At 40.4% G+C, this 25054-nt stretch overlaps 1 protein-coding gene across 2 annotated transcripts in view; it reads left to right on the top strand.

Annotated features, from left to right (window-relative positions):
- ibtk (inhibitor of Bruton agammaglobulinemia tyrosine kinase) overlaps positions 1–25054 on the top strand; it is a 126281-nt gene that overhangs the window by 24343 nt on the left and 76884 nt on the right. The window contains exons 2-7 of one of the 2 annotated variants that reach the window (XM_078212465.1): positions 8602–9359; positions 11859–11955; positions 12760–12884; positions 18388–18498; positions 22339–22509; positions 23557–23674. In XM_078212465.1, coding sequence (XP_078068591.1) covers positions 9036–9359; positions 11859–11955; positions 12760–12884; positions 18388–18498; positions 22339–22509; positions 23557–23674 — 946 coding nt within the window. In that variant the 5' untranslated portion in view covers positions 8602–9035. Of the gene's footprint in view, positions 1–8601; positions 9360–11858; positions 11956–12759; positions 12885–15596; positions 15682–18387; positions 18499–22338; positions 22510–23556; positions 23675–25054 lie in introns of those variants that run through there. The other variant, XM_078212466.1, reaches the window with a different exon arrangement.

Raw genomic sequence — 25054 nt, 5'->3', positions numbered from 1 at the left:
GGTGGGGGCGGTGTTGAGGAAAAGTCCACAGCCAATCTGTGTGCTTAAACGGTCTTTATGTTTCTGTAATTGTAATTTAAGATATGCTTGTAGTCCTTGTTAATCTTAAAATCAGTGTGTATTTGTAAACTAGGGAAGTATTGAAGCATAATCCAACCTCTCATGTTTAATGAATGTTGTTTTTCCTTGTTGTTAAAACTAATTAATGGTTCTGTGACTCTGTCCCTCCAGTAAAAGTTATGGTCTTTTGAGCCAGGTTTCCATTCTGGGATCTTCCTGTCCAGTTATAACACCAACTGGGATTGTAACAATCTGGCGCCAAGATCTGTTCCCTGTATTCCTAATGTGGTATAACCAAGTTCTGTACAAGTTTAGCAAACTTTTCTGCTTTTCAATTCCATTTTTTGCTCAAAATGATTAGCAGTAATAATTCAGTCCTTGTTGTTTTACAACATTCAAAGCACATTGTAATGTTTTATTTATATTTCGATGTTTAATTAAATATAAGTACTTCTTGAAAGCATCAAATGATGCTTCCAAAAGGCTTTATTGTGTAATAGTCTTGAAACATTTAAGTGAAAGTCCTTGACTGGACCGAGTCCCCATGAACAACTTTCATAGAAAACAAATGCTTCTTTATGATCCACAGACATACAACGTTCAACTGACAGTGAAAGATGAACATTAAAATTGGCCCAGAGAAGCCAAAAGATAAACTCCATTGCCAGTTTATAAATCTCTCATCTTGCCTTCTGTGCTGCAAGCTACTTTTTAGAACTTGAAAATTCCTTTCAGAAACGTGCCCAGATCTCTTCAGAAAGTCTGTAGAGAATTCATGTTCACTACACACTTGATAAGATGTTAAAAGGAGATTATTAAAAATAAGTAACTTCCTGGCATCTAACCTGACTCATTTGATGGAGAGTTCTCCCTGTCGATTTGGCAAATAAGCTATCAAACTGGACAGAATGGATTCCGTTCATTATTTCTAAAACTTAAATAACTTTTTATGTGTTAGCATCAAAACTCGCCACATTATTCCAGATGTGGCTTGCACGCCCTATAATGTTTTTTGGTTATTGTAGTGTTCCAAAAATACTATCTGAAACCTGAGATAAAGGCAAATTACTATGGATGCTGGAATCTGAAACACAAAATGCTTGAAAATCTCAACCGGCCTGACAGAGGAACAAAGAGTCATCCAGACTTGAAATGTTGGCTCTGTTGTCTCTTCACAGATGCTGTCAGACCTGCTGAGATTTTCCAGAATTTCCTGTTTTTGTATCTGAAACCTGATCTGTTTCTCATGGTTTTGGGACCTTCAGTGATTTATTAGCATTAATTTCTAGATCTCTCTCCATAACCATACTAAGATACTTCAAACATTTACATAATTTATTCACATTTCCCTAGTTCACCTATAATGAAAACAGATGCAAAGTATCCATTTTGCATTTAACTTGCCCTGCTGAATCTCAAAGGACTCATTTTGTCCTTGATCAGTTTTCAGCTTTTTAAATTTGGCGTTTGATTTGTGCTGGTAAGACTATTTATTCGCCAACTCCAATTTCTGAGAAGATAGTGGTAGGTCTTCCTGATGCTCAAAAGTTTTTATTATGTTATCTTACATTGGAAACTCAGTATATTGATCCAGAAAGATGGAATACAATGTGGAAAAGTGTGATGTTATGAACTTTGGAAGGAGGAATGGAGGCATAGACTATTTTCTAAATGGGGAAATGCTGAGGAAATCAGAAGCACAAAGGGACTTTGGAGTCCTTGTTCAAAATTCTCTTAAGGTTAATGTGAAGGTTCAGTTGGCAGTTAGGAAGGCAAATGCAATGTGACGTTCATGTTGAGAGGGCTAGAATACAAGAGCGGGGATGTACTTCTGAGGCTGTATAAGGCTCTAGTCAGATCCCATTTGGAGTATTGTGAGCAGCTTTGGGCCCTGTATCTGAGGAAGGATGTGCTGGCCTTGGAAAGGGTCCTGTGGAGGTTCGCAAGAATGATCCCTGGAATGAAGAGCTTGTTGTATGAGGAACGGTTGAGGACTGTGGGTCGTTGGAATTTAGAAGGATGAGGGGGGATCTTATTGAAACTTGCAGGATACTGCGAGGCCTGGATAGAGTGGACGTGGAGAGGATGTTTCCACTAGTAGAAAAAACTAGAACCTGAGGGCACAACCTCAGGCTAAAGGGACGATTCTTTAAAACAGAGATGAGAAGGAATTTCTTCAGCCAGAGTGGTAAATCTGTGGAACTCTTTGCCGCAGAAGGCTGTGGGGACCAGGTCATTGAGTGTCTTTAAGACAGAGATAGATAAGTTCTTGATTAATAAGGGGATCAGGGGTTATGGGGAAAAGACAGGAGAATGGGGATGAAAAAAATATCAGCCATGATTGAATGGTGGAGCAGACTCGATGGGCGAGTGGCCTAACTCTGCTCCTATGTCTATGGCCTTATGAAAAAATGCTTATTATATGGCCAAGTCAGAATGGTGTGTCACCTGGGTATGCTAAAGTTCCCCATAGCATTATGGCTCTTACCTTTCTCAATGATAGAAGCAACTATTATATGTTGTCAAAGTAACTTGTTGAGTTGTTTGTAGTATATCCTGTAGGTGATATGTACTGTAACCGTCATGCACAGTGTTGAATGGAATGATATCAGTGGCATTTCTAAGGGGTAGCTTCAGTTTTATGTTCATCCTTATTTAATACTCAATTTGGCTCACCTGAAGTAAGTCTCTCTTATACCTGATAACGAGGTTAATTTCTATATTAACTTCTCTTTTCCACTTTGTTCTGTACATATCTTCTTTTCCATCTTGGACAGTTCCTCAGAATGGAGGATGATTTGCTTCTAATTTAATGTGATGGGTTCTGAGATAGTTATTAATTCAACGTGGGATGAGGTGGTCGGAGATTTGTATGTTTTTTCCGACACCTCAATTCTGCCTCTGCCTACTTGCCCTTGGTGTGTTCAGTACCTTCCTCAATAACCTTTCTCTGATTTGGTTGTTGGCAAACCAGGGACTCCCATGGGTAAGTGGGGATATTTGATCTCTTCAGGGATGTTTTGAGTACATCCCTAAAGTGTTTCTGCTGTCTCCTGGGAGTTTCCTGCCATGATCGAGTTCCAAGTGGAACTGTTACTTTGGGAGTTTGGTGTCAGGCAAATGAAAGGCATGCCCTGCTCAGTGGAGCTGGTTTTGAGTGATGAACGCCTTGATGCTGGGCATGTTTGCTTGGAAGAGGGTGCTGCTGTTGGTCTGGCTTTTTTGTCACCAGCTTTGGAAGACCTTGTGAAAACACTGCAGGTAGTACTTCTCCAGTGCTTTGAGGTGCCTATTGTAGGTTGTGCAAGTTTTCAAAGCATATAGGTGCACTGGGATCACTGCTACAAAGTCAACCATGACCTTAGTCTCGGGTTTCAGGTCCTGGTCCTCAAATAATCTTTTCCCCAGTTGACTGAAGGCATTTTGGAAGCAATGATAAATTTTGTCATCTATCTGTGCTTTCACAGAGTTGAAGCTCCCAAAATGAGGAAAATGGTCCCTGTTTTCCAGGATCTCTGTTGATCTTAATCATAGTGGGAGGTGTTCTCCTGTGGAAGCTGGTTGGAAGAACCAGGAATACACATATGTTATTGACTAGTTCCTGCAAAGAAGTTTAGGTTGAAATATTTTTTTTCTTTATCACAGTTACTTTTGTCCAGAAGCATTCTGCCATCTGTCTTTTCCTGTTTGTTTACTGCAGGACCTTGCTGAAAATTGACATTTAACACTTAAGTAATAGTAATTTACACAACCAACTGAAATCTGATGATCCCATGATTGTTATTGCTTGAATACTTCCCAGCGTGTAACTGCCCTTTTAGTTCTTCACTGCAATGTCAATTAAGATTATAGGCTAGATCACTTATATGGTGGGCCTGATCCAATATCCTGGCACTTAACTTTTGTTGAATGTGACCTATATCATCAGGATCCACTATTTATATAGCTGTCAGTTTTTAAAAAAAATCTTCCCAGAGATTGGTTTTGACAATCCAGTTATTTCTTGGACGATCATTCAGCTTTTTTTAACAACAACATGAAATACGAGTATTAGTAAACACCACTGCTTTTTCATTAACTGCGCTTAAAAATCGTCTTGTTTTTCTTAATGTCCTCCAAAACCCAGCCTGCCTGGTTTTAACTTGCCATGAGTCTTGTTCCCCTATCACCCCTTGTACTTGCTGACCTACATTGGCTCCCTGTCAAGCAATGTCTTTATTTTAAAATTCTCACCCTTGTTTTCAAATTCCTCCGTGGCCTTGCTTCTTCCTATCTCTGTAATCAGCTCCAACCCCACAACCCTCTGAGATATCTCCCCTTCTCCAATTCTGGCTTCTTGCACATCCTCGGTGATAATTGTTCCCCATTGGTGGCTATCCTTTCTGTTATGGAGGCCTCAAGCTCTGGAGTTCCCTCACGACAACTCTTTGGGCCCGATTCTTCCATCGTGATGCGCAAGAATCAATTGTTCATTTCAAGTAGAAAGAAAGCAACATAATTGGTAGCTGAGCAGATGGGATTGTCCCGAGTCCTGTTTTGTTGATTGCTTGGTGTCAATAAGCATTGACCTTCGTAACAGTTCAGTCTTCAGTTAGAGCCCTGCATGCCCAACGTAATTACAGATGCTGTTCTGTGGGCCGACGCAGTCCACTGACTGCAAATGTAAGGTAATTGTTTGAAAATGATTTTTTTGTTCCCCTGCACACTTTTTCAATCCCTACAGGTGCAAGGTGTATCAAGTCTAAACTTATTTACTGGAATGAATTAAAATACTTATCTACATTATGATTTTTAAATCCACATATTGCTTGCTATAATTGTTAAAAAATGTATCTTTTATTGGAATGCATGGTTGATTTTGACAGATTCCCTTAAATGGCACACATCCTGCTATAAATTTCAAAACAAATGGAAAATATTACTGCCAGAATTTGGTAAATATAAAGGCTGAAATACATTGCTGAGCTCAGGGTAAACTTGGCCGAGTTTCTGAATAGAGCAAAACTAATGACAAGTTTTGATACAGCAGAAGCAAAGCAATTAAATCTAATTTAATTTTTCCTCTGGATGTGGCTATAACGTGGTTCCATTTCACAGAATAGTACACAAATATTGACTACTATTGAAGTTTGGTAAGCTAGTGTCCGGAGGGTTACTGAAGTGTCTGAAATTTTATCTTATGGCCGTGATTAGTTCTATTGGAGGAACAGTATTCTACTCAAATCCCTGGACATTGCACTTCGTGGTTTGGTTATTTATTCTCTTGGATCAAATTGACTTTTTGTGCAGGCTTCAACAGACCCAATTATGTTTTCTCACATTCAACTGCTTTTCAGCCAGTTTTTATTTGATTCTGACCAAATGCATGCAGTACACTGTATTTTAAATTTAGGTAAGATGCCCGTGGGTTGCAGCTTTGAATGGTTAGAATAAACTGACAGTAAAGCTTTCATAATTTGCGACTTGTCACAGAATGAAAGACTGTGTTAGTCATCAAACCACGCTGATATTTTATGCTCTGTGCAAGAAAAGTTGATTCCAATGTTGTATCATTTTTGGAAAAGTTCAGCGTTCCCTTCAGAGTGCCATAGCAACCTTTACCTGATATAACAGCAACAAAACTGCAGGTACTGAAAATCTGAAATATAAACAGAAAGTGCTCGAAATACTGAGCAGATCTGGCAGCATCTGTGGAAAGAGCTAAATTGTCAAGAAATGTTATATTCGACTCAATTTTAACTCTTTCTCCACCAATGCTGCTAGACCTGCTGAGTATTTCTTGCATCTTATCTGTTTATTTCAACCTTTTCTGATGTCAATTCATAAGTACTTTTTCAGCACATTGCATTGAAATTCTTAACACCATCTGGGATCAGAATAGATGTAACTACTGGACAGCAAGGTCCCAGAAATGAACCCTGGCTCAAAAGACCGTAACCTTTTTAGAAAAGATGGATGAACAGAGTCACAGGATTGTCAATTAGCTTTTAACAAGCAAAAAAAATTAAACGTGAAAAGTTTGACTGGAATATGATACTCCTTCACTCCCACAAGCGTACACAGATTTTAAAGATAACACAAGCTACAAAATATATCTTGTGTTGTCAGGTTTTCAGTAAACAAACAGTCCCTATAACACAACAGACTAACTGTGGTCAGCTAACACCCCACTCTGAAACCAAGTGGCAGATGCCACTCAATTGACCTTCTGTGAATTTCTCCTCAAATTCCCCCCAGGTGACTATTACACTGTGAGTCAACTGATGTCACTGGAGTCTAGCTTCCACCTTTGTTTCCAAACTCCACTTGCGAGCAGACACACCTTAGAATCTTCTTTAAAACGATGCTTATAAAATGATGAGGGGCATAGATAAGGTGAACAGTTGGAAGCTTTTTCTGAGGGCAGAAAAGACAATTACAAAAGGGTGCAAGTTCAAGATAAGGGGGGAAAGGTTCAGTAGAGATGTGTGGGGGAAGACTTTTACACAGAGGGTGTGGGGGCCTGGACTGCACTGCCAAGTGAGGTGGTTGAGGCAGACACATTAGTGACATTGAAGACTTATCTGGATAGACACATGAACAGGCGGGGAATAGAGGGATACAGGCGGTTAGTCTAGATAGGGCAACGTGTTTGGTGCATGCTTGGTGGGCCGTAGGGCCTGTTCCTGTGCCGTACTGATCCTTGTTCTTAGTTCTCACCCTTAGCTGTTTTCAGCAAGGAACTTCCTCCAGGTTTTCCAAGCAGGGAAGTAATGTTGGAGTTGTATCGAACTTTGGTGAGGCCACAGCCAGACTACTGTGTGTGCAGTCTGGTCGCCACATTATCGGAAGGATGTGATTGCACTGGAGAAGGTGCAGAGGAGATTTACCAGGATGCTGCCTGGGATGGAACATTTAAATTAAGAAGACAGGCTTGGGTTGTTTTCATTGAGGCAGAGAAGACTGAGGGGCGACCTGATTGAGGTGTACAAGATTATGAGAGGCATGGACAGAGTGGATAAAGAGCAGCTATTCTCCTTAGTTGAAGGTCAGTCACAAGGGGACATAGGTTTAAGATGAGGGGTAAGAGGTTTAGGGGCGATGAAAGGAAAATTTTTTTTTTACCCAGAAGGTGGTGACGGCCTGGAATGCATTGCCTGGAATGCATTGCCTGGGAGGCTGGTGGGGATGTGTTGCCTCACATCCTTTAAGAAGTATCTGGATGAGCACTTGGCACATCGTAACATTCAGGACTATGGGCCAAGTGCTGGAGGATGGGATTAGGTGGGAGTTCTGGTGTTTCTAATGTGTCAGTGTGGACTTGATGGGCCGAAGGAGCTCTGCTGCGCTGTACGATTCTATGATTCTCCCTTCAGTATTCCTTTGTTTTGATAACCAGGAGCTTTCAAACTTCCACACAGTCTCTCAGGGGTCCAGCCACCAATTGCTTCCCAATTGCTTCAATCTTTTACTTCACAGGCTGTAGTAAGATATTACCAATCTGCTTTATTCCTTTTTACTTAAATCTTCTTGGAAACTTTTCTCCATTCTCTAGTTTCTAGAACAAACTGTCCTTTAGCTTCTGGACTTGCTTTCTTGTCCATTACTCCGTGGTATGGCTTTTCTTCTAGCAGAGCCAAGACGGCTACAGGTTCAGTTTAAAATTAAACACAAAGAACCTTCCTAACCTAAAAAGTGGCCCCGGTTGTTAAGCAACGGCTCATTCTTCCTCCAATGTTCTTGTTTACCTTTCATGTTGTAAACTCTCTAAATGCAATGCAGTCACCGTTGAACTGAGACCCTAAACCCCCATACATGCAACACCTTTGTTTAATATGGACCTGACTAGAGTTTTTATCCTTTCTTACTCAAAACACTAACTTTCTGAAATCTATATCTTATTTCTAATATCCAGCAATATAAACATGAATTACTTATAAGCTACCTCTCCTTACAACTACCTCTGCTTCTTGACAGATTGTACCACTGCGCTTTTTTATATTCAGCATCTTCCATATAGTGAAAGTAATGCAGGAAAAATTGTATTATGCTTTCTGATTATGTTTGCCTGAATTTATATTGCAACTTTGTTTGAAATTTTAGGGCGGCACAATGGTTAGCACTGCTGCCTCACAGCGCCAGGGACCCGGGTTCGATTCCCGGCTTGGGTCACTGTCTGTGCGGAGTTTGCACATTCTACCCGTGTCTGCGTGGGTTTCCTCCCACAGTCCAAAGATGTGCGGGTTAGGTGGATTGGCCATACTAAATTGTCCCTTAGTGTCAGGGGAGCTAGCTAGGGTAAATGCATGGGGTTATGGGGATAGGCCCTGGGTGGGATTGTGGTCGGTGCAGACTCGATGGGCCAAATGGCCTCCTTCTGCACTGTAGGATTCTCATGATTCTATGAAAACTCATTGGAATGAAAAGAATGATCCTCAATGTGAGAATTTAAAATGAGTTGGGAAATTAGGAATTTCTCTTGTAAATCAGCAAGATTTAAATAATATAACTCATGGGAATATTTTGTGTGCACTGAACTTTTTTAAAAAATTCTTTTTCCAGGTGGCACTTACAATTATGGAGGCTTAAGCAAGAACAGAGTAGTGGGGGAGCTTCCCTTCCCCTATGGTGGCTGACTTCGAAGGAATGACATTCAGGAGAGTGTGATGGATACGTTTTGACTGAAAATTTACAACAGTTTTTATTTTCCACAAAAATGTTATAATTAAATTTCTATTTTTGTCTATTTAATTGCAACAAAGTGCCATATATTATAGGTAGCATTTTATACCTTGAAATAACAGTTCCTTGAACTAAACCAGCACCGCTCTCATGGACTGAACTAATGTAACGAAGGCTAGAGGATTGCTAGAGTGCAGTGTTTTTATAACACAAGCACAAATCTAGCACTTTGATGGTACAGCTGCCAGGCAACTAAGTTCCAGAGCCTTCAACAGAAATTTAAGTCTTTTGAAGACCTCGAAAGTGGGAAAAGGATGAATTCGGTGACTGCTGACTGCACTCCAAAGTGCCGCTCTCTGCAACATGCCCTTGACATGATTTCAGTGATGACTAAGGGAACTGAAGGTCAGAGTAAAGCCTTCCTTTCATCTTACTGCTACAATGCGGCTTCCCTGAAGGATAGTTTTGGCAGAACAGTTCTACACATGGCTGCGTCTTGTGGTAAAAAATCTGTTTTGAATTGGCTTCTTGAAAAGAAAGGGGCTGATCATTCCGTCAAGGATAAGGAATCTGGATGGACAGCTCTGCACAGAAGTATGTTCTATGGGCACATTGATTGTGCTATATTTCTTCTCAAGGTATGATGTGCTGTTCTGTTTGTGCATGTATTGAAAGTCCAATTAATTTTGTTGCAGGAGTTGCATAGTTATTTCATTGTACTGGATGGTTTCTGGATTTTCTAGGCAGGGAAGTTCCATTACCAGTGCTTGTAAATATGTTGACTGGTGAAAGAAATAAGGTGAAAGGGAAGATCAGCCCTCATGTCAATTTGACATCTAATGTCAGAGGTGGGAAAACATTATTTATAAAATTAGAACTTTACAACAACAACTTCCTGTTTAGCATAGTAAAATATCCCAAGGAGTTTTATAGGGACGTTATCAAACAAAATTTGATACTGAGCCTCATGTGATATTAATGACCAAAGGTGAGAAGAGGTAGATTTTAAGGTGTATGTTGAAGTGCGCTTGGAAGGTTCAAGGAGGGAATTACACAACTTGGGGCTAGGCAGCTGAAGCCACAACCGCCAGCGGTGGAGTAATTAGAATATTTAATTGGAAGAAGGATTAGCCTACACCTAGACGGGCGGCACGGTAGCACAGTGGTTAACACTGCTGCTTCACAGGTCCAGGGACCTGGGTTTGATTCCCGGCTTGGGTCACTCTGTGTGGAGTTTGCCCATTCTCCTCATGTCTGCGTGGGTTTCCTCCGGGTGCTCTGGTTTCCTCCCACAGTCCAAAGATGTGCGGATTAGGTTGATTGGCCATGCTAAAAAAATTGCCACTTAGTGTCCTGAGATGCGTAGGTTAGAGGGATTAGTGGGTAAAATATGTAGGGACATGGGGGTAGGGCCTGGGTGGGATTGTGGTCGGTGCAGACTCAATGGGCCGAATGGCCTCTTTCTGTACTGTAGGGTTTCTATGATTCTAACCTGGCATCTCCCAGGAAATTGAGATCAATCTCCAGGAGAGCATTGTGTGCAGACGTGGCGAAAAATTATCAGAACACTAAAAAAGATTGATTTTTGTCATTTTCTTTGAATGTTATTCTTTAACAGATATAATAATATTGAAAATACAAAAAATGGCTGTCAAGTAAAGCATCATCCAATTGGATAATGAATCTTTTTGCTTTCCATTTGTCATAGAAAGGCAGTGCATCATGGAGATGGATGCGTTGGCTGACTAATGACTGGAGTATGAGGCAGGTCATGTGATGAAACTTCCATTTAATCACAGTTGGCAACCCTGTCATTCTAGTACTGAATATTGGAAAGCAATGACAATTTAGAAACAAATTGAGGGGTTGTCACAGCTGGCGGTGAGGTAGACTTGGGTGTTATCACCGTACATAGGGAAACAGGTGCTGTGTTTTTGGACGATGTCTTCGAGGGGCAACATGTGTAGTCATGAGAACCCACAGCCTGTATTAAATTGGAGACAAATCATAAGCTGTCATCATTGACAGTGATAGACAAGCCATCATCATCTACTTTAAGAAACACAAAAGAGGCTTGGTTTTTGTAGTAGTGGGAGTACCTGGATAGTCAGCTCCCTTGGGGAGTTGAAAACATAGATTAGGGAGGAGTGTCAGTAAGCACTGTTTTGATTTGTGCATAGCATTGCTCCTGTACCAATGGCCTATTGAAATTTGCTGACACCACCAAATTCAGTAATATGGTACGCAGCAGTGAGAATTTGGAAGATATGGATGGGTTAGCAGAGTAGGTGATAGGCAAATGCAAATAAATGTGAAATATGATTTTGGAAAAATAATAGTGAAGGAATGTTTATTGAAAATGGTTAGATTCTTTGGTGTAAAAGAAAGTCCAAGGGGCTGCAGGGTGATCTGTAACAGATCTTCAACTTGCATAGGAGGACATAAAAGCAAGGTTTTAGATAATAGAGCCTGGAATACTAAATCACAGAAGTGATATATTGATATAAACCACTGTTCTGACAAGAGTTGGGATACCATATGCCAGTCTGGTCTTACCATTTTTGTATCCATAAAAAGGGCAGAGTGAAGATTCATGAGAATTTTATCAGCAATATGTGATTTTAGATATGAAGAAAAGCTTAAAATTGGGGCTTTATATAGGATCTAATAGTTTTTCAAAAGAATGCAAGGCTTCGCAGGGATAAATAGCTAATTATTGTTCTCGCTGAATCAGTTAGAGAGATATAAACTTGAAATTGTTATTGGAAGATCAAAGGCAAAATGTCAGCAAATACAAATTTATTGGAAACATGAACTATTTCACTACAAATTGAGGCATAGACTAAAAGAACATTCAAGAAAGGATTAGATTGGTATTTACAATGGAAAAATATAAGAGATAGGCAAAGAACAAGATAATGAGACTATAACCCCAATCGAAGCTAACTCTGGCAGAAAGGCCTCCTCCTATGCCCGAGTTGCTATGAGTAAAGTTTTAAAGTCACATGTGGTGCCATTTAAAGTAGATGTAATTTCTAGAATTTCATGCACTTCTGTTTCAAATTGCAGTTTCTTTGTAGATTGAAATGATCTTGTTTATATCAAGTTTATAACTTCCGTTTGACCTCTCTTTACAGCATGGGAGTAGTCTCAATATACAGGATAAAGAAGGGTTATCGACACTCGACTTGGCCATGAAAGATAGACCATCACATGTGATTTATAGAAAGACTGGTATAGTCCTCTCTTCATTCTCAATATATGTGTGTAGCAATTTAAAGTAAAAAGAAGTCTAAGTAAACATTGAAATATCTATTTAACTGTTCATTGAAAAATCCTTACAAAAACTCTGCAGTATCATTTATAAATCATGTGACTGAGTTCTAAAGTTCTCTTACGTATGGGTACCTGGGTATTTTGAAATCTATAGAAATCTTCAGTATATACACTATCAGTGAGTTGCTCCTAATGGAGTTAGAGGAGCAATTAGTGACATTTTAAAAGTGAGCTTGTTGCACTCTGTGCCACGATCACGAGACTAGTGTAAAGATTCAACTTGACAATCTTCCGTACCAGTGATTTAATAGGCTTAAAGTCATGATTTGCTATGTGACTAGTTTCATTGAAGTTCAATAAAGATTGGAGGGGATGCTGATGAGAATGGATAGTTTCTTGATGGGAGCAAATAGAGGATAGAGTGACCTGCTATTGGCATTAGCACATGCTGTAAGCAGGCCATCTGCTTTCCCTCTTGGTTGGTTATGACACGCAGCAATGCAAGAGGATTGGCAAAGCATTTTAAAAGCACTGTAAAAGATATTTAATAAAAACCATGTGCTATTTTCTTCTGTTCATTTAGGCTTCTAATGTTACAGAAACTGATTTGAATTTTGTCCAAATATTTCTAATTCCCTTTCTCATATGTCGGAGGTTGGTTTTATTAAACAGACTAATTTAGCTATGTAGCTGTTCAACATTATACTTAGTTGTTTAATGGCTTTTGAATTTTTGACATGTATATTCAGATTTATTTTCTAGATCCCACTGAAGTCTATACCTGGGGTAACAACACTAATTTTACTCTTGGTCATGGAAGCCAACAAAGCAAGCATCATCCTGAGCTTGTAGACTTCTTCTCAAGGACAGGGATCTACATTAAGGAGGTACAAAAACTTTCCTACTGAGAATCATGTTTTAAAATCTGCTCTTGCGCTAAAAACAGGCATCGTTGCAGATATTTAGTTTTTGCTAATTAACTTGTGGAGTGTACAAACTAATCACTGTATCCACTTGGCTTAGTGGCAGCACGTTTGCCTTTAAGTCAGAAGTTTGTGTGTTCATGATCCATTCCAGGACATGAGCAAATAATCGGACTGAGGGAGTGCAATGTTTTTGAAAGTGTATCTTTTGGATGTTAACCCAGCCTTGTCTGTTGCATTGGACAGATGTTAACGACTACATAGGCTGGGTGGTTAACAGTGAGGAGGAGTGTTTTAAGAACATAAGAACAGGAGTAGGCCATCTGGCCCCTCGAGCCTGCTCCGCCATTCAATTAGATCATGGCTGATCTTTTTGTGGACTCAGCTCCACTTACCCGCCCGCTCACTATAACCCTTAATTCCTTTACTGTTCAAAAATGTATCTATCCTTGCCTTAAAAACATTCAATGAGGTAGCCTCAGCTGCTTCACTGGGCAGGGAATTCCACAGATTCACAACCCTTTGTGTGAAGAAGTTCCTCCTCAACTCAGTCCTAAATCTGCTTCCCCTTATTTTGAGGCTATGCCCTAGTTCTAGTTTCACCCGCCAGTGGAAACAACTTCCCTGCTTCTATCTTATCTATTCCCTTCATAATCTTATATGTTTCTATAAGATCTCCCCTCATTCTTCTGAATTCCAATGAGTATAGCTCCAGTCTACTCAGTCTCTCCCCATAAGCTAACCCTCTCAACTCCGGAATCAACCTAGTGAATCTCCTCTGCACCCCCTCCAGTGCCAGTATATCCTTTCTCAAGTAAGGAGACCAAAACTGTACACAGTACTCCAGGTGTGGCCTCACCAGCACCTTATACAGCTGCAACATAATCTTGCTGTTTTTAAACTCCATCCCTCTAGCAATGAAGGACAAAATTCCATTTGTCTTCTTAATTACCTGCTGCACCTGCAAACCAACTCCTTGAGATTCCTGCACAAGGACACCCAGGTCCCTCTGCACAGCAGCATGCTGCAATTTTTTACCATTTAAATAATAGTCCATTTTGCTGTTATTCCTACCAAAATGGATGACCTCACATTTACCAACATTGTACTCCATCTGCCAGACCCTCGCCCACTCATTTAGATTATCTATATCCCTCTGCACACTTTGCTCTTCCACCCATCTTAGTGTCATCTGCGAATTTTGGCACACTACACTTGGTCCCCAACTCCAAATCATCTATGTAAATCGTAAACAATTGCGGTCCCAACACTGATCCCTGAGGCACACCACTAGTCACTGATCGCCAACCAGAAAAACACCCATTTACCCCCACTCTTTGCTTTCTGTTAGTTAACCAATCCTCTATCCATGCTAATACATTACCCGTAACACTGTGCACCTTTTATCTTATGTAGCAGTCTTTGGTGCGGCACCTTGTCAAATGCCTTCTGGAAATCCAGATACACTACATCCACAGGTTCCCCATTGTCCACTGCACATGTAATGTTCTCAAAGAATTCCACCAAATTAGTCAAACATGACCTGCCCTTCATGAACACAGGCTGCGTCTTACCAATGGGGCAATTTATATCCAGATGTCTCGCTATTTCTTCCTTGATGATAGATTCAAGCATTTTCCCTACTACAGAAGTTAAACTAACCGGCCTATAATTACCGCCTTTTGTCTACCTCCTTTTTTAAACAGTGGCATCACATTTGCTGTTTTGCAATCTGCGGGAACCACCCCAGAGTCCAGCGAATTTTGGTAAATTACCACTAGTGCATTTACTATTTCTCCCGCCATCTCTCTTAGTACCCTGGGATGCATTCCATCAGGACCAGAAGACTTGTCTACCTTTAGCCCCATTAACTTGCCCAACACTACCTCTTTCATGATGATGATAGTTTCTAGGTCCTCACCTGCCATAGCCTTCCTGTCATCAATTTTTGGCATGTAATTTGTGTCTTCCACTGTGAAGACCGACACAAAATACCTGTTCAATGCCTCAGCCATTTTCTCATTTCCAGTTATTACATCCCCCTTCTCGTCCTCTAAAGGACCAATGTTTACTTTCGCCACTCTTTTTCGTTTTATATATTTGTAGAAACTTTTGCTATCTGTTTTTATATTCTGAGCTAGTTTACTCTCATAATCCATCTTACCTTTCTTTATATAGCTTTTTTCGTGGCTTTCTGCTGACCTTTAAAGATTTCCCAATCCTCTAGGTTCCCATTAATCTTTGCCACTTTGTATGCATTTTCTTTCAATTTGATACCCTCGTTTATTTCCTTAGATATCCATGGCGGATTATCTCTTTTTCTACAGTCCTTCATATCACTGGTATATACTTTTGCTGAGCACTGTGAAAGATCGCTTTGAAAGTCCTCCACTGTTCCTCAATTGTCCCACCATAAAGTTTTTGCTCCCAGTCTACCTTAGCCAACTCCTCTCTCATCCCTTTATAGTCTCCTTTGTTTAAGCACAAGACACTGGTATTGGATTTTACCTTCTCACGCTCCATCTGTGTTTTAAATTCAACCATACTGTGATCACTTCTTCCAAGAGGATCTCTAACTGCAAGATTATTAATTATTCCCATCTCATTACACAGGACCAGATCTAGGATAGTTGTGGGCTACAAGAAGATATAGATGGAATGGTCAAATGAGCAGATAAGTGGCAGATGGAATTTAACCCTGAAAAGTGTGAGGTGATACATCTTGGAAGGAGTAATTTGACAAGGAGGTATTCAATGAATGGTAGGACACTAGGAAATTCTGTGGAACAAAGGGACGTGGTGTGTTTGTCCACAGATCTCTGAAGGCGGAAGGGCATGTTGATAGGGTGGTGAAAAAGGCACATGGGACATTGCCTTTATCAATCGAGGCATAGATTACAAAAGCAGGGAAGTCATGTTGGAGTTGTATAGAACATTGATGAGGCCACAGCTAGAGTACTGTGTGCAGTTCTGGTCACCACATTATTGGAAGGATGTGACTGCACTGGAGAGGGTGCAGAGGGGATTCACCAGGATGTTGCCTCGGATGGAACATTTAAGTTATGAAGAGAGGTTAGGTAAGCTTGGGTTGTTTTCGTTGGAGCAGAGAAGACTGAGGGATGACCTGATCAAGATGTACAAGGTTATGAGGGGCATGGACAGAGTGGATAAGGAGCAGCTGTTCCCTTTAGTTGAAGGGTCAGTCATGAGGGGACATAGGTTCAAGGTGAGGGGAGGAGATTTGGGGGGATGTGAGAGTGGAGACGGTCTGGAATGTGCTGCCTGGGGAGAGTGGTGGAGGCGGGTTGCCTCACATCCTTTAAAAAGTACCTGGTTGAGCACTTGACACATCATAACATTCAGTGCTGGCAGATGAGATTAGGTGGGAGTTCAGGTGTTTCTAATGTGTTGGTGCAGAATCGATGGGCTGAAGGGCCTCTTCTGCACTGTATGATTCTATGATACCACTATTTGAAAACTAAGGGCTCCTGCTGGGCTTGCTAACATTTTGTCATTAATCTCATTTTGCTGTTTGCAGTGATTCCAAAAGTAATTAATTAGCTCTGAAGCATTTTGAGACATCCTGAGATTGAGAGACTGCATGAATGCAATTGTTTATTTCGTGCTGATTTAGTGTTTGCATATAAATTACTCTGTATTTTAGGAAGGAGATTTTAAATATTGAAAAAATTGTACAACCACAGTTTGAGTATTTCAGTGCACCCCTAAACCTATCAAACCAAATGTCCCCTGAACCACAAGATTAAAATTTCTAAAATGTCTGTATTTCATAGAAAAAAAAGCATTCGCAACTTTGTTTTTCTATCTGTGGTTAATACATTGTGATGGCCTTATATGGAGTGATTTATAAGCGGCAATATTTTTTATTGTTAAGTGTTGGTTAGTAGCCGTGCTGGCAAGGAAATTGAAATTAGACAAGTTAAATCCTAATTGATGTGGTTTGGAGCTTGCTATTTGAAGAATGTGTGTAATCAGAAATAATGCTGTGTGATGTAAAAGGAAAGAATGTTACCACGATTTGGACATTTGGTGCCTGCTATCCATTCAAACCGGAACATTTAAGTTGTTGCTTTATTGATTTTATAATTTTTTTATTGTCATGTATATCTTGAACAACAATAAGCAGTTGTTAGTAGGTTTACTTCAGCATTATAACTTTTAAACTGATTAATGGAACATGAGATGTCGCTGACATGGCCAGCATTTATTATGCTTCTCAGTTGGCCTTGGGAAGGCGATGGTGACCTATCTTTTTGAATCTCTGTAGTCCATGTGATGTAGGTACATGCACAAAACTGTTAGTGAGACAGTTCCAAGATTTTGATGCAGTGAAGGGTGACATGTTTCCAAGTGAGCATGTAGGTCATGGTATCCCCATTCTAATGTCCTTATTCTTACGGGTGGTAGAGGTAATCGGTTTAGGGGTGCTTTACATGAGTTGTGGCACTGCATCTTGTATATAGTTCACTTGTGGTAGAGGGATTGAATGTTTAAGGTGCTGGATGAGTTGCTAATCAAGCAGGCTGCTTTGGTATTGAACTTTTTCTTAATTATTTAGGCATCACTGACAGGTCAGCATTTGTTGCGATCCCGAATTGTCCTTGATTGGCTAGTTCAGAGATTTAAGAGTCAACCACATTACTGTAGATCTGGAATCGTATGTAGGCCAGATGAGGTAAGGATGTCAGATTTCCTTCTTAAAGGGCAAGAGTGAACCATATGGGTTTTTACAACCATCTAATGGCCACCACTATTGAAATTAGCTTTTCAATCCCGGATTTTTTTTTGTTTATTGAATTCTTAGCCTGGGCCTCTAGATTACTGGTCCAGTTACATTGCCGCTACATCACCATCTCCACTCTTCTGTGTTCTTGGATCAGCAATCATTCGAGCAGTAGGGAATATTCCGTTACACTCCAGACGTGTAGACAGGCTTTGGGAAGTGAGATACTTGCAGAGAATCGCTGAGAAGCTCTGATTTGTTCAATGCTGGCCTCCAGGATGTTGGTGTATTTTTCAGTGATGGTAATGTTGTTGAATGTCAAAGGGAGATGGTTAGACTGTCTTGTTGGAGATGGTCACTCCCAAGCACTGTGCTGCATGATTGCTACTTGTCGAAGGAAATGTTCCTCATTTAATCATGTTTTGACAATAGTGGATGGCTCACAATATACTGGAAATCTGGTGGCTCTACAAATTGGGTAGGTTACAATAGACATAAAAATTCATGTGCTGTTGATCTGGTGCAAAACATGAAGTCTATCAATTATGCTTGTGAAAGTGATGATTAAGCTAAATTTGAAATTCTGTTTTTATGATTCAAATCAGAAGCTGCTTTCTAATATTTGGAGATAATGCTTTACAGCTTTAAAGTCAGATATCACTTGTATAAGATAGACACAACAAAAAAAAGATATTATTCAATAACATACTTTTTTTTGTTCAGGTTGTGCTTTGCAAATTCCATTCAGTGTTCCTTTCCCAACAAGGTCAAGTGTACACCTGTGGACATGGCCAAGGAGGGCGCCTTGGTCATGGAGATGAACAAACATACCTTGTAGGTAGAAATTCTATTTTAAATTTGTTTCCTTTTTAAAAAATCTTTTGTTTTCTTTTAGGGAAAGAGAATAGAAATACATTGAAAATTAATGATACAGTTTTAATATGTAGTGAGCCGGCTCTTCCCCTCAATGGCAAAGCTGAGTTATTGCGACTGCCCAATAAAACTCGTACTTGCCCCATCTGTAGGCTGCAGTGAAAACTTCCTCTTCCTGCAGCAGTGTCTGGTGTCAAAAGAAGCAGCAAGCGTACTGCATTGCTGGTGAAAGAATGCCTTGTTTGACACCATGAATTAAAGAGGTGCCAATGATTTTTTTCATGTTTTCAAACAAGTTATGACACTTTTTCAAACTGTTCCAACTTTTAAGTGCTACTAAGACTTTTATAACATTTTTTAAAAGTTTGTTGACATGAATGCAAAAGGACTCCTTTCCACCTTCCAAGTGGGGTTCCCCACTTCTCTTCCCCACCACCTAATTTCTGCGAATCCAGTTCAGTTTCTGCTTAATGGTAACCCCCCGGGATGTCGATCGTGGGGGGCTCATTGACGTTAATGCAATTTAATGTCAAGGGATGATGGTTCGATTCTCTGTTGTTGGAGATGGCTATTGTGTGGTGTGAATGTAACTTACTACTTGTCAGCCCAAGCCTGGATATTGTCCAGGTCTTTCTGCATTGGATATGGACTGCTTTAGTGTCTGAGAAGTCGTGAATGGTGCAGAACATTGTGCAATACCACTTTTGACCTGACCATCATCCTTTGTGCTAGGTATGACTCCAAGCAGTGGAGAGTTTTCCCCCTGATTTCCATTGACTCCAGTTTTGCTGGTCTCTTTGATACCCCATTAGGTCAAATGCTGCTTTGATGTCAAGGGCAGTGGTTCTCATTTTAAAGAACAAAGAACAGTACAGCATAGGAACAGGCCCTTCGGCCCACCAAGTCTGTGCCAACACAGATGCCTCTCTAATATAATATTTTCTTGACTCTACGTGGTCCCCCTGCCGATTCATGTATCTATCCAGATGCCTCTTGAACATTGATATAGAATCTGGTTCCAACACCTCCTCTGGCAGCACGTTCCAGGCATTCACCATCCTCTATGTGGAAAAACTTGCTTCTTACATCTCTTTTAAACTTCCCCCTCTCACTTTCGACCCATGCCCCCGAGTAAAAAGACTGACTACCCACTCTGTGTAAGCCTGTCATAATCTTATAAACCTCTATCAAGTACCCCCTCATCCTCTGACGCTCCAGTGAAAACAATCCAAGTTTGTTCAACCTTTCTTCATAGTCCATATCCTCCAAACCAGGCAACATCCTGATAAATCTCTTCTGCACTCTTTTTAATGCATCAACACCCGTCCAGTAGTGTGGCGACCAGAATTGTACACAATACTCCAAATGTAGCCTAACCAAAGTTTTGTACAGCTGTAAGATGATTTTCCAATTCCTATACTCAATGCCCTGACCGATGAAGGCCAGTATGCCATATGCCTTCTTGGCCACCTTGTCCTCCTGAGTTGCCACCTTCGGGGAACTGTGGATCTGCACACCTAGATCCCTTTGTATGCTAATATTTCTTAGCACTCTACCATTTACTGTATACTTTCCTTCTGCAGTAGAACTTCCAAATCGCATCACCTCACATTTGTCCGGGTTAAATTCCATCTACCATCTTTCGGCCCAGGTCTCCAGCCGATTTTATATCCTGCTGTAATCTCGACAATCCTCCTCACTATCCACTACTCACCCAATTTTTGTATCATCTACAAATTTATTAATCAGACCACCTACATTTTCCTCCAGATCATTTTTGCATATATATTATATATATTATGAACAACAGAGGCCCCAGCACTGATCCTTGTGGAACACCGCTTGTCACAGACCTCCAGTTAGAAAAGTACCCTTCCACTGCTACTCTCTGCTTTCTATGTCCAAGCCAGTTTTGTATCCATCTTACCAACTCACCATGAATCCCATATGACTTCACCTTCTGTATCAGCCTGCCATGAGGAACCTTATTGAAGACTTTACTCAAGTCTATGTATACAATATCCACTGCCCTGCCCTGGTCAATTTTTCTTGTCACTTCCTCAAAGAACTCGATCAAGTTTGTGAGACACGACCTCCCCTTCACAAAACCATGCTGCCTATCACTAATAAACCTATTCTCTTCCAGATGTGAGTACATCCTGTCCCTAAGAATCTTCTCCAATAATTTCCCCACCACTGATGTAAGGCTCACAGGCCTGTAATTTCCCGATTGTCTCTTCTGCCCTCCTTAAATAAAGGAACAATGTTAGCTACTCTGCAATCCTCTGGTGCCTTGCACGTGGCTAAAAAGGATACAGGGATTTTGGCCAAGGCCTCAGTAATTTCTTCCCTTGCCCCTCTCAGTATTCTGGGATGGACCCTATCTGGCCCGGGGGACTTGTCCACCATAATGTTTTTCAAAACCCCCAATACCACCACCTTTGTTATCTCAACATGTCCTAGAATGTCAACATCCTTCTTTCTGCACTCACCACCCACCATACCCGACTCCTTTGCGAATTCTGTTGCATAGTACTCATTAAGGACCTCACCCACTTCATCTGGCTCCACACACACAAATTCCCTCCGCTGTCCTTGAGTGGAACTACCCTTTCCTTAGTTACCCTCTTCTCCCTTATTTACGCATAAAATGCCTTGGGATTCTCCTTAATCGTGCCTGCCAAGGACATTTCCTGACCCCTTTTTGCCTTCCTAAGTCCCTGTTTAAGCTCTTTCCTGCTATCTTTGTATTCTTCAAGAGCCTTATGTGTTTTCAATTTCCTGAAATTTATGTATGCCTCCTTCTTTTTCACGAAACTCACAATCTCTCTTGTCAGCCAGGGTTCCTGAATCTTGCCATCTTTATCCTTCATTTTTACAGGGACATACTTGTCCTGAATTGTTAACAGCTGACTTTTTAAAAAGACTCCCACATATCGGATGTGGATTAAAGCAGCTGCCCCCAGTCTACATTCCCTAGCTCCTGCCTAATACTGTCATAGTTAGCCTTGCCCCTGTTTAGTACTTTCACTCTGGGACTACTATTCTTTTCTACAAGTATCTTGGAAGTTATAGAATTGTGATCACTATTCCCAAAATGGTTCCCCACTGAGGCATCAATCACCTGTCCAGGCTCGCCTCCACAAGGACTGTGCAGTGATCACTCCTACTGATGCTGCCATAGATAGACGTATCTGTGGTAGGCAGGTTGGTGAGGATAAGGTCAATTATGTTTTTCTCTCTTGGCTTCCTTGCCACCCGCTGCAGGTCCAGTCTACGTCCTTTCAGACTCAGCCACCTCTCTGTCGTGGTGTTACAAGCCACTATGGGTGATGGACATTGAAGTCACCCACCCACAGTACATTCTTTGCCTTGGCCAGCCTCAGTGTTTCTCCAAGTGATGTTAAATATGAAGGCGTACTGATTCATCAGCTGACGGGGGAGCAGTATGTGGTAAAGAGAAAGGGGGCTTTCCCTGTCTATGTTTGCCCTGATGTCATGAGACTTTATGGGGTCTGGAGTCGATGTCGAGCCAGGATAGTTCTCTCCTGGCTGTATACCACTGTAAAAATATCCCAAAGAACCAGCTGAACTTCATGGTGGCTCCAGGTTGCAACCATGGAGTAAGATAATGGGAACGAGTTGGTCATTTGGGGTAGTGTATAAATGCAAGTTGCTGTTGAACCTTTGTGGTCCTACTGACTCAGCTACCTGGCAAGACATTGTTGGACAAGAGGTGTAGAGATTTCTAATGAGACTTTTTGATTATACATTTGCTTCATAACTTTATTGTTTTGTTAGGTTCCCCGAATGGTGGAAGGTTTAGCAAACCATCGTTGTTCTCAAGTGGCAGCTGCAAAGGACCATACAATTGTTTTGACAGAAGATGGATCTGTTTTTGCTTTTGGGCTCAACACTTACAATCAGCTGGGTATTGCACCTCCACCAGGCAACAGTAGCATACCAAGACAGGTATTAATAGGAAGCTTTTTGAGGATGCATGACAAATGGCCAGTGAGGGGTCGATGTCCTTTATAATGAAGCAGTTTTATTTTGAATATTCAATGCAAACTGGAAATTTTCATGTCATTGTCAGCCACTTTTTTCAAAGGTAATTGATCTAAGAAAATGAGAATTTTCATTGAGAGTATATTTCATGAAATTAAAGAAGATTGTGGGAAAATTTCAAATTTTTAACAAATTTATGGAACGTCCAATTAAAGATAGGCTTTGCCATATTTCATAGGGTGGGAAATGAATTTTGGGATTCGGTATCTTTATTTGAAAAGAGATAATGAAGGGCTATGAGAAAAAAGCAGGTGAGTAGGACTAATTAGGTATCCATTTGTAAGAGTCAGAACAGCATTGAATAGCCTCATTCTGTACTGCAGAATTCTATTTTATAATTGTAAAAGAATTACCAAAGAAATTTATGACCTTTATCAGCCATTGAAGTAAAGCAATCCTTTCGCCCAATTATATATGAAGATTTAATCTGGAAATTCCCAGTAAATGCCCAGTAAAATTAAATAATTTTAATTTGCAGTTCTAATTAGTAGATCCAATTGATTATATTTGACGCAGGCTAAGTATTTTTTATTTAAACGGTTGCTTTAGCAAACTAACCAGAGTTAGCATATTGAATAATGAATGTATGGTTTATTTTTCAAGTTCTTTCAACCTAATGTTTCCTAAAACTTCCAATTAACTTTTTTGAAATTAAATTTTATGAACAGAGCTAATTTATGTGAGTAGGCTTAACAGAAGCCTTAAATTAGCTTGGAGTAACTGCATTCTAAACTTTATAACAGCCACAATCTAGAATATATTGATCTTAATTGCACATGCTGTTGACAGCTTTGTACCAGTGATCAAGTTTGATGTACCATACTGTCAATAATTTTTGTAAAACCAGATATGGAACATATTGGTTTGGGATAAATACTAAAAGGAATTTGTTTGTACTTTTATTTACTTGATGTTTGTGGATCTCTGCTTTTGTTTTGAACATTTGTAAAGGTACAGTCCAAAACCCTTAAAGGAAGAACTGTGATTGGAGTTGCTGTGGGGCGGTTTCACACTGTTCTGTGGACAAGGGAAGCGCTGTATACTATGGGTCTGAATGCTGGCCAGCTTGGTAAGATGTAGAAGCTGTTTCACTTATAATGCTTGTATTAGTGAATTTGTCATGCCAGCTTTGCATGTCACTAAAAACCTGCATGAAGCTGTGCCATTTTATACACTAATTATTGTATTTAGCAAAAAGTTCTTTTCACTTGGCACTTTGCAAGTTCCTCCACCTTCTATGAACATGAGAACTAGGAGCAGGAGGAAACATTTCAGTTCCTCGAGCCTGCTCTGCCATTCATTACGGTCATGGTTGATCTGTTCTCTGCTTTGTTTCCACCTTCCTGCCCGCTCTCCAAACCCCTTCATCTATGTCCTCAAATTTGTTTAGTGTTCCAGCGTCCACTGCATTTTGGGGTGGAGAATTCCACAGATTCACCACCCTCTGAGTGAAGTAATTTCTCCTCATTTCTTTTTTAAATCTGCCACCCCTTAGCCTAAAACTATGGCCTCTCAGTCTAGAATGTCCAACAAGGGGAAACATCTGCTCTATGTCTACCCTGCCAGTCCCTTTAACATCTTGCATACCTCAATTCACTCTCTAATTCTTCTAAACTCCAGTGGGTATATACCTAAATTGTTGAGTTTCTCTTAATAAGACGTATCTGGAATAAATCTAGTGAACCTTCTCCGAACTGTCTCTAAATAATTTACATATTTAATCAAGTAAGGGGACTAGAACTGTGCACAGTACTTCAGATGTGGTCTCACCAAGCCCTATACAGTTGCAACAGCATTTCCCTACTTTTATACTCTATATTCCATTAGCAATGAATGCCAAAATTCCATTTGCCTTCCTTATTACCTGCTGCACCTGCACACTAACTTTCTGCGTTTTGTGCATGAGGACACTTAGATACCTTGCACCAAAGCATTGTAAAGTTTCTGTCCATTTAGATAATAAGTTGCCTTTTTATTCCTCCAACCAAAATTGATAACCTCACACTTATCCACGTTAAATTCTACCTGCCAAATTTTGGCCCACTCACCTAACCTATCCACATCCATTTGTAAATTTCTTGTTTCCTCATTGCAACTTGCTTTTGCACATTCTAATGTCGTCTGCAAATTTGACTAGAGTACATTCTGTCTCTGCATTCAAGTCAGTAATATGGATTGTAAATAGTTGGGGATTGAGGAACCTGTGGCACACTACTAGTTCCAGCTTGTCAAAAAAAAACATTCATCCCCACACTCTGCCTTCTGTTGGTTAGCCAATCCTCTTTCCAAGATAATAAATTACCCCAAATCCCATGTGAACTAACCTTGTGTATTAAGCTTTTGTGTGGCACCTTATCAAATGCCTTCTTGAAGTACAGATATATGACATCTACAGGATCCCTATTATCCAAATAGCTTGTTATATTTTTGAAGAATTCCAGCAAATTCG

The sequence above is a fragment of the Mustelus asterias genome, chromosome 5, assembly GCF_964213995.1.
Source record: "Mustelus asterias chromosome 5, sMusAst1.hap1.1, whole genome shotgun sequence".
Lineage (NCBI taxonomy): Eukaryota > Metazoa > Chordata > Chondrichthyes > Carcharhiniformes > Triakidae > Mustelus > Mustelus asterias.
The sequence above is the reverse complement of the archived record's forward strand: the minus strand, read 5'-3'. Positions and strand labels throughout refer to the sequence as shown.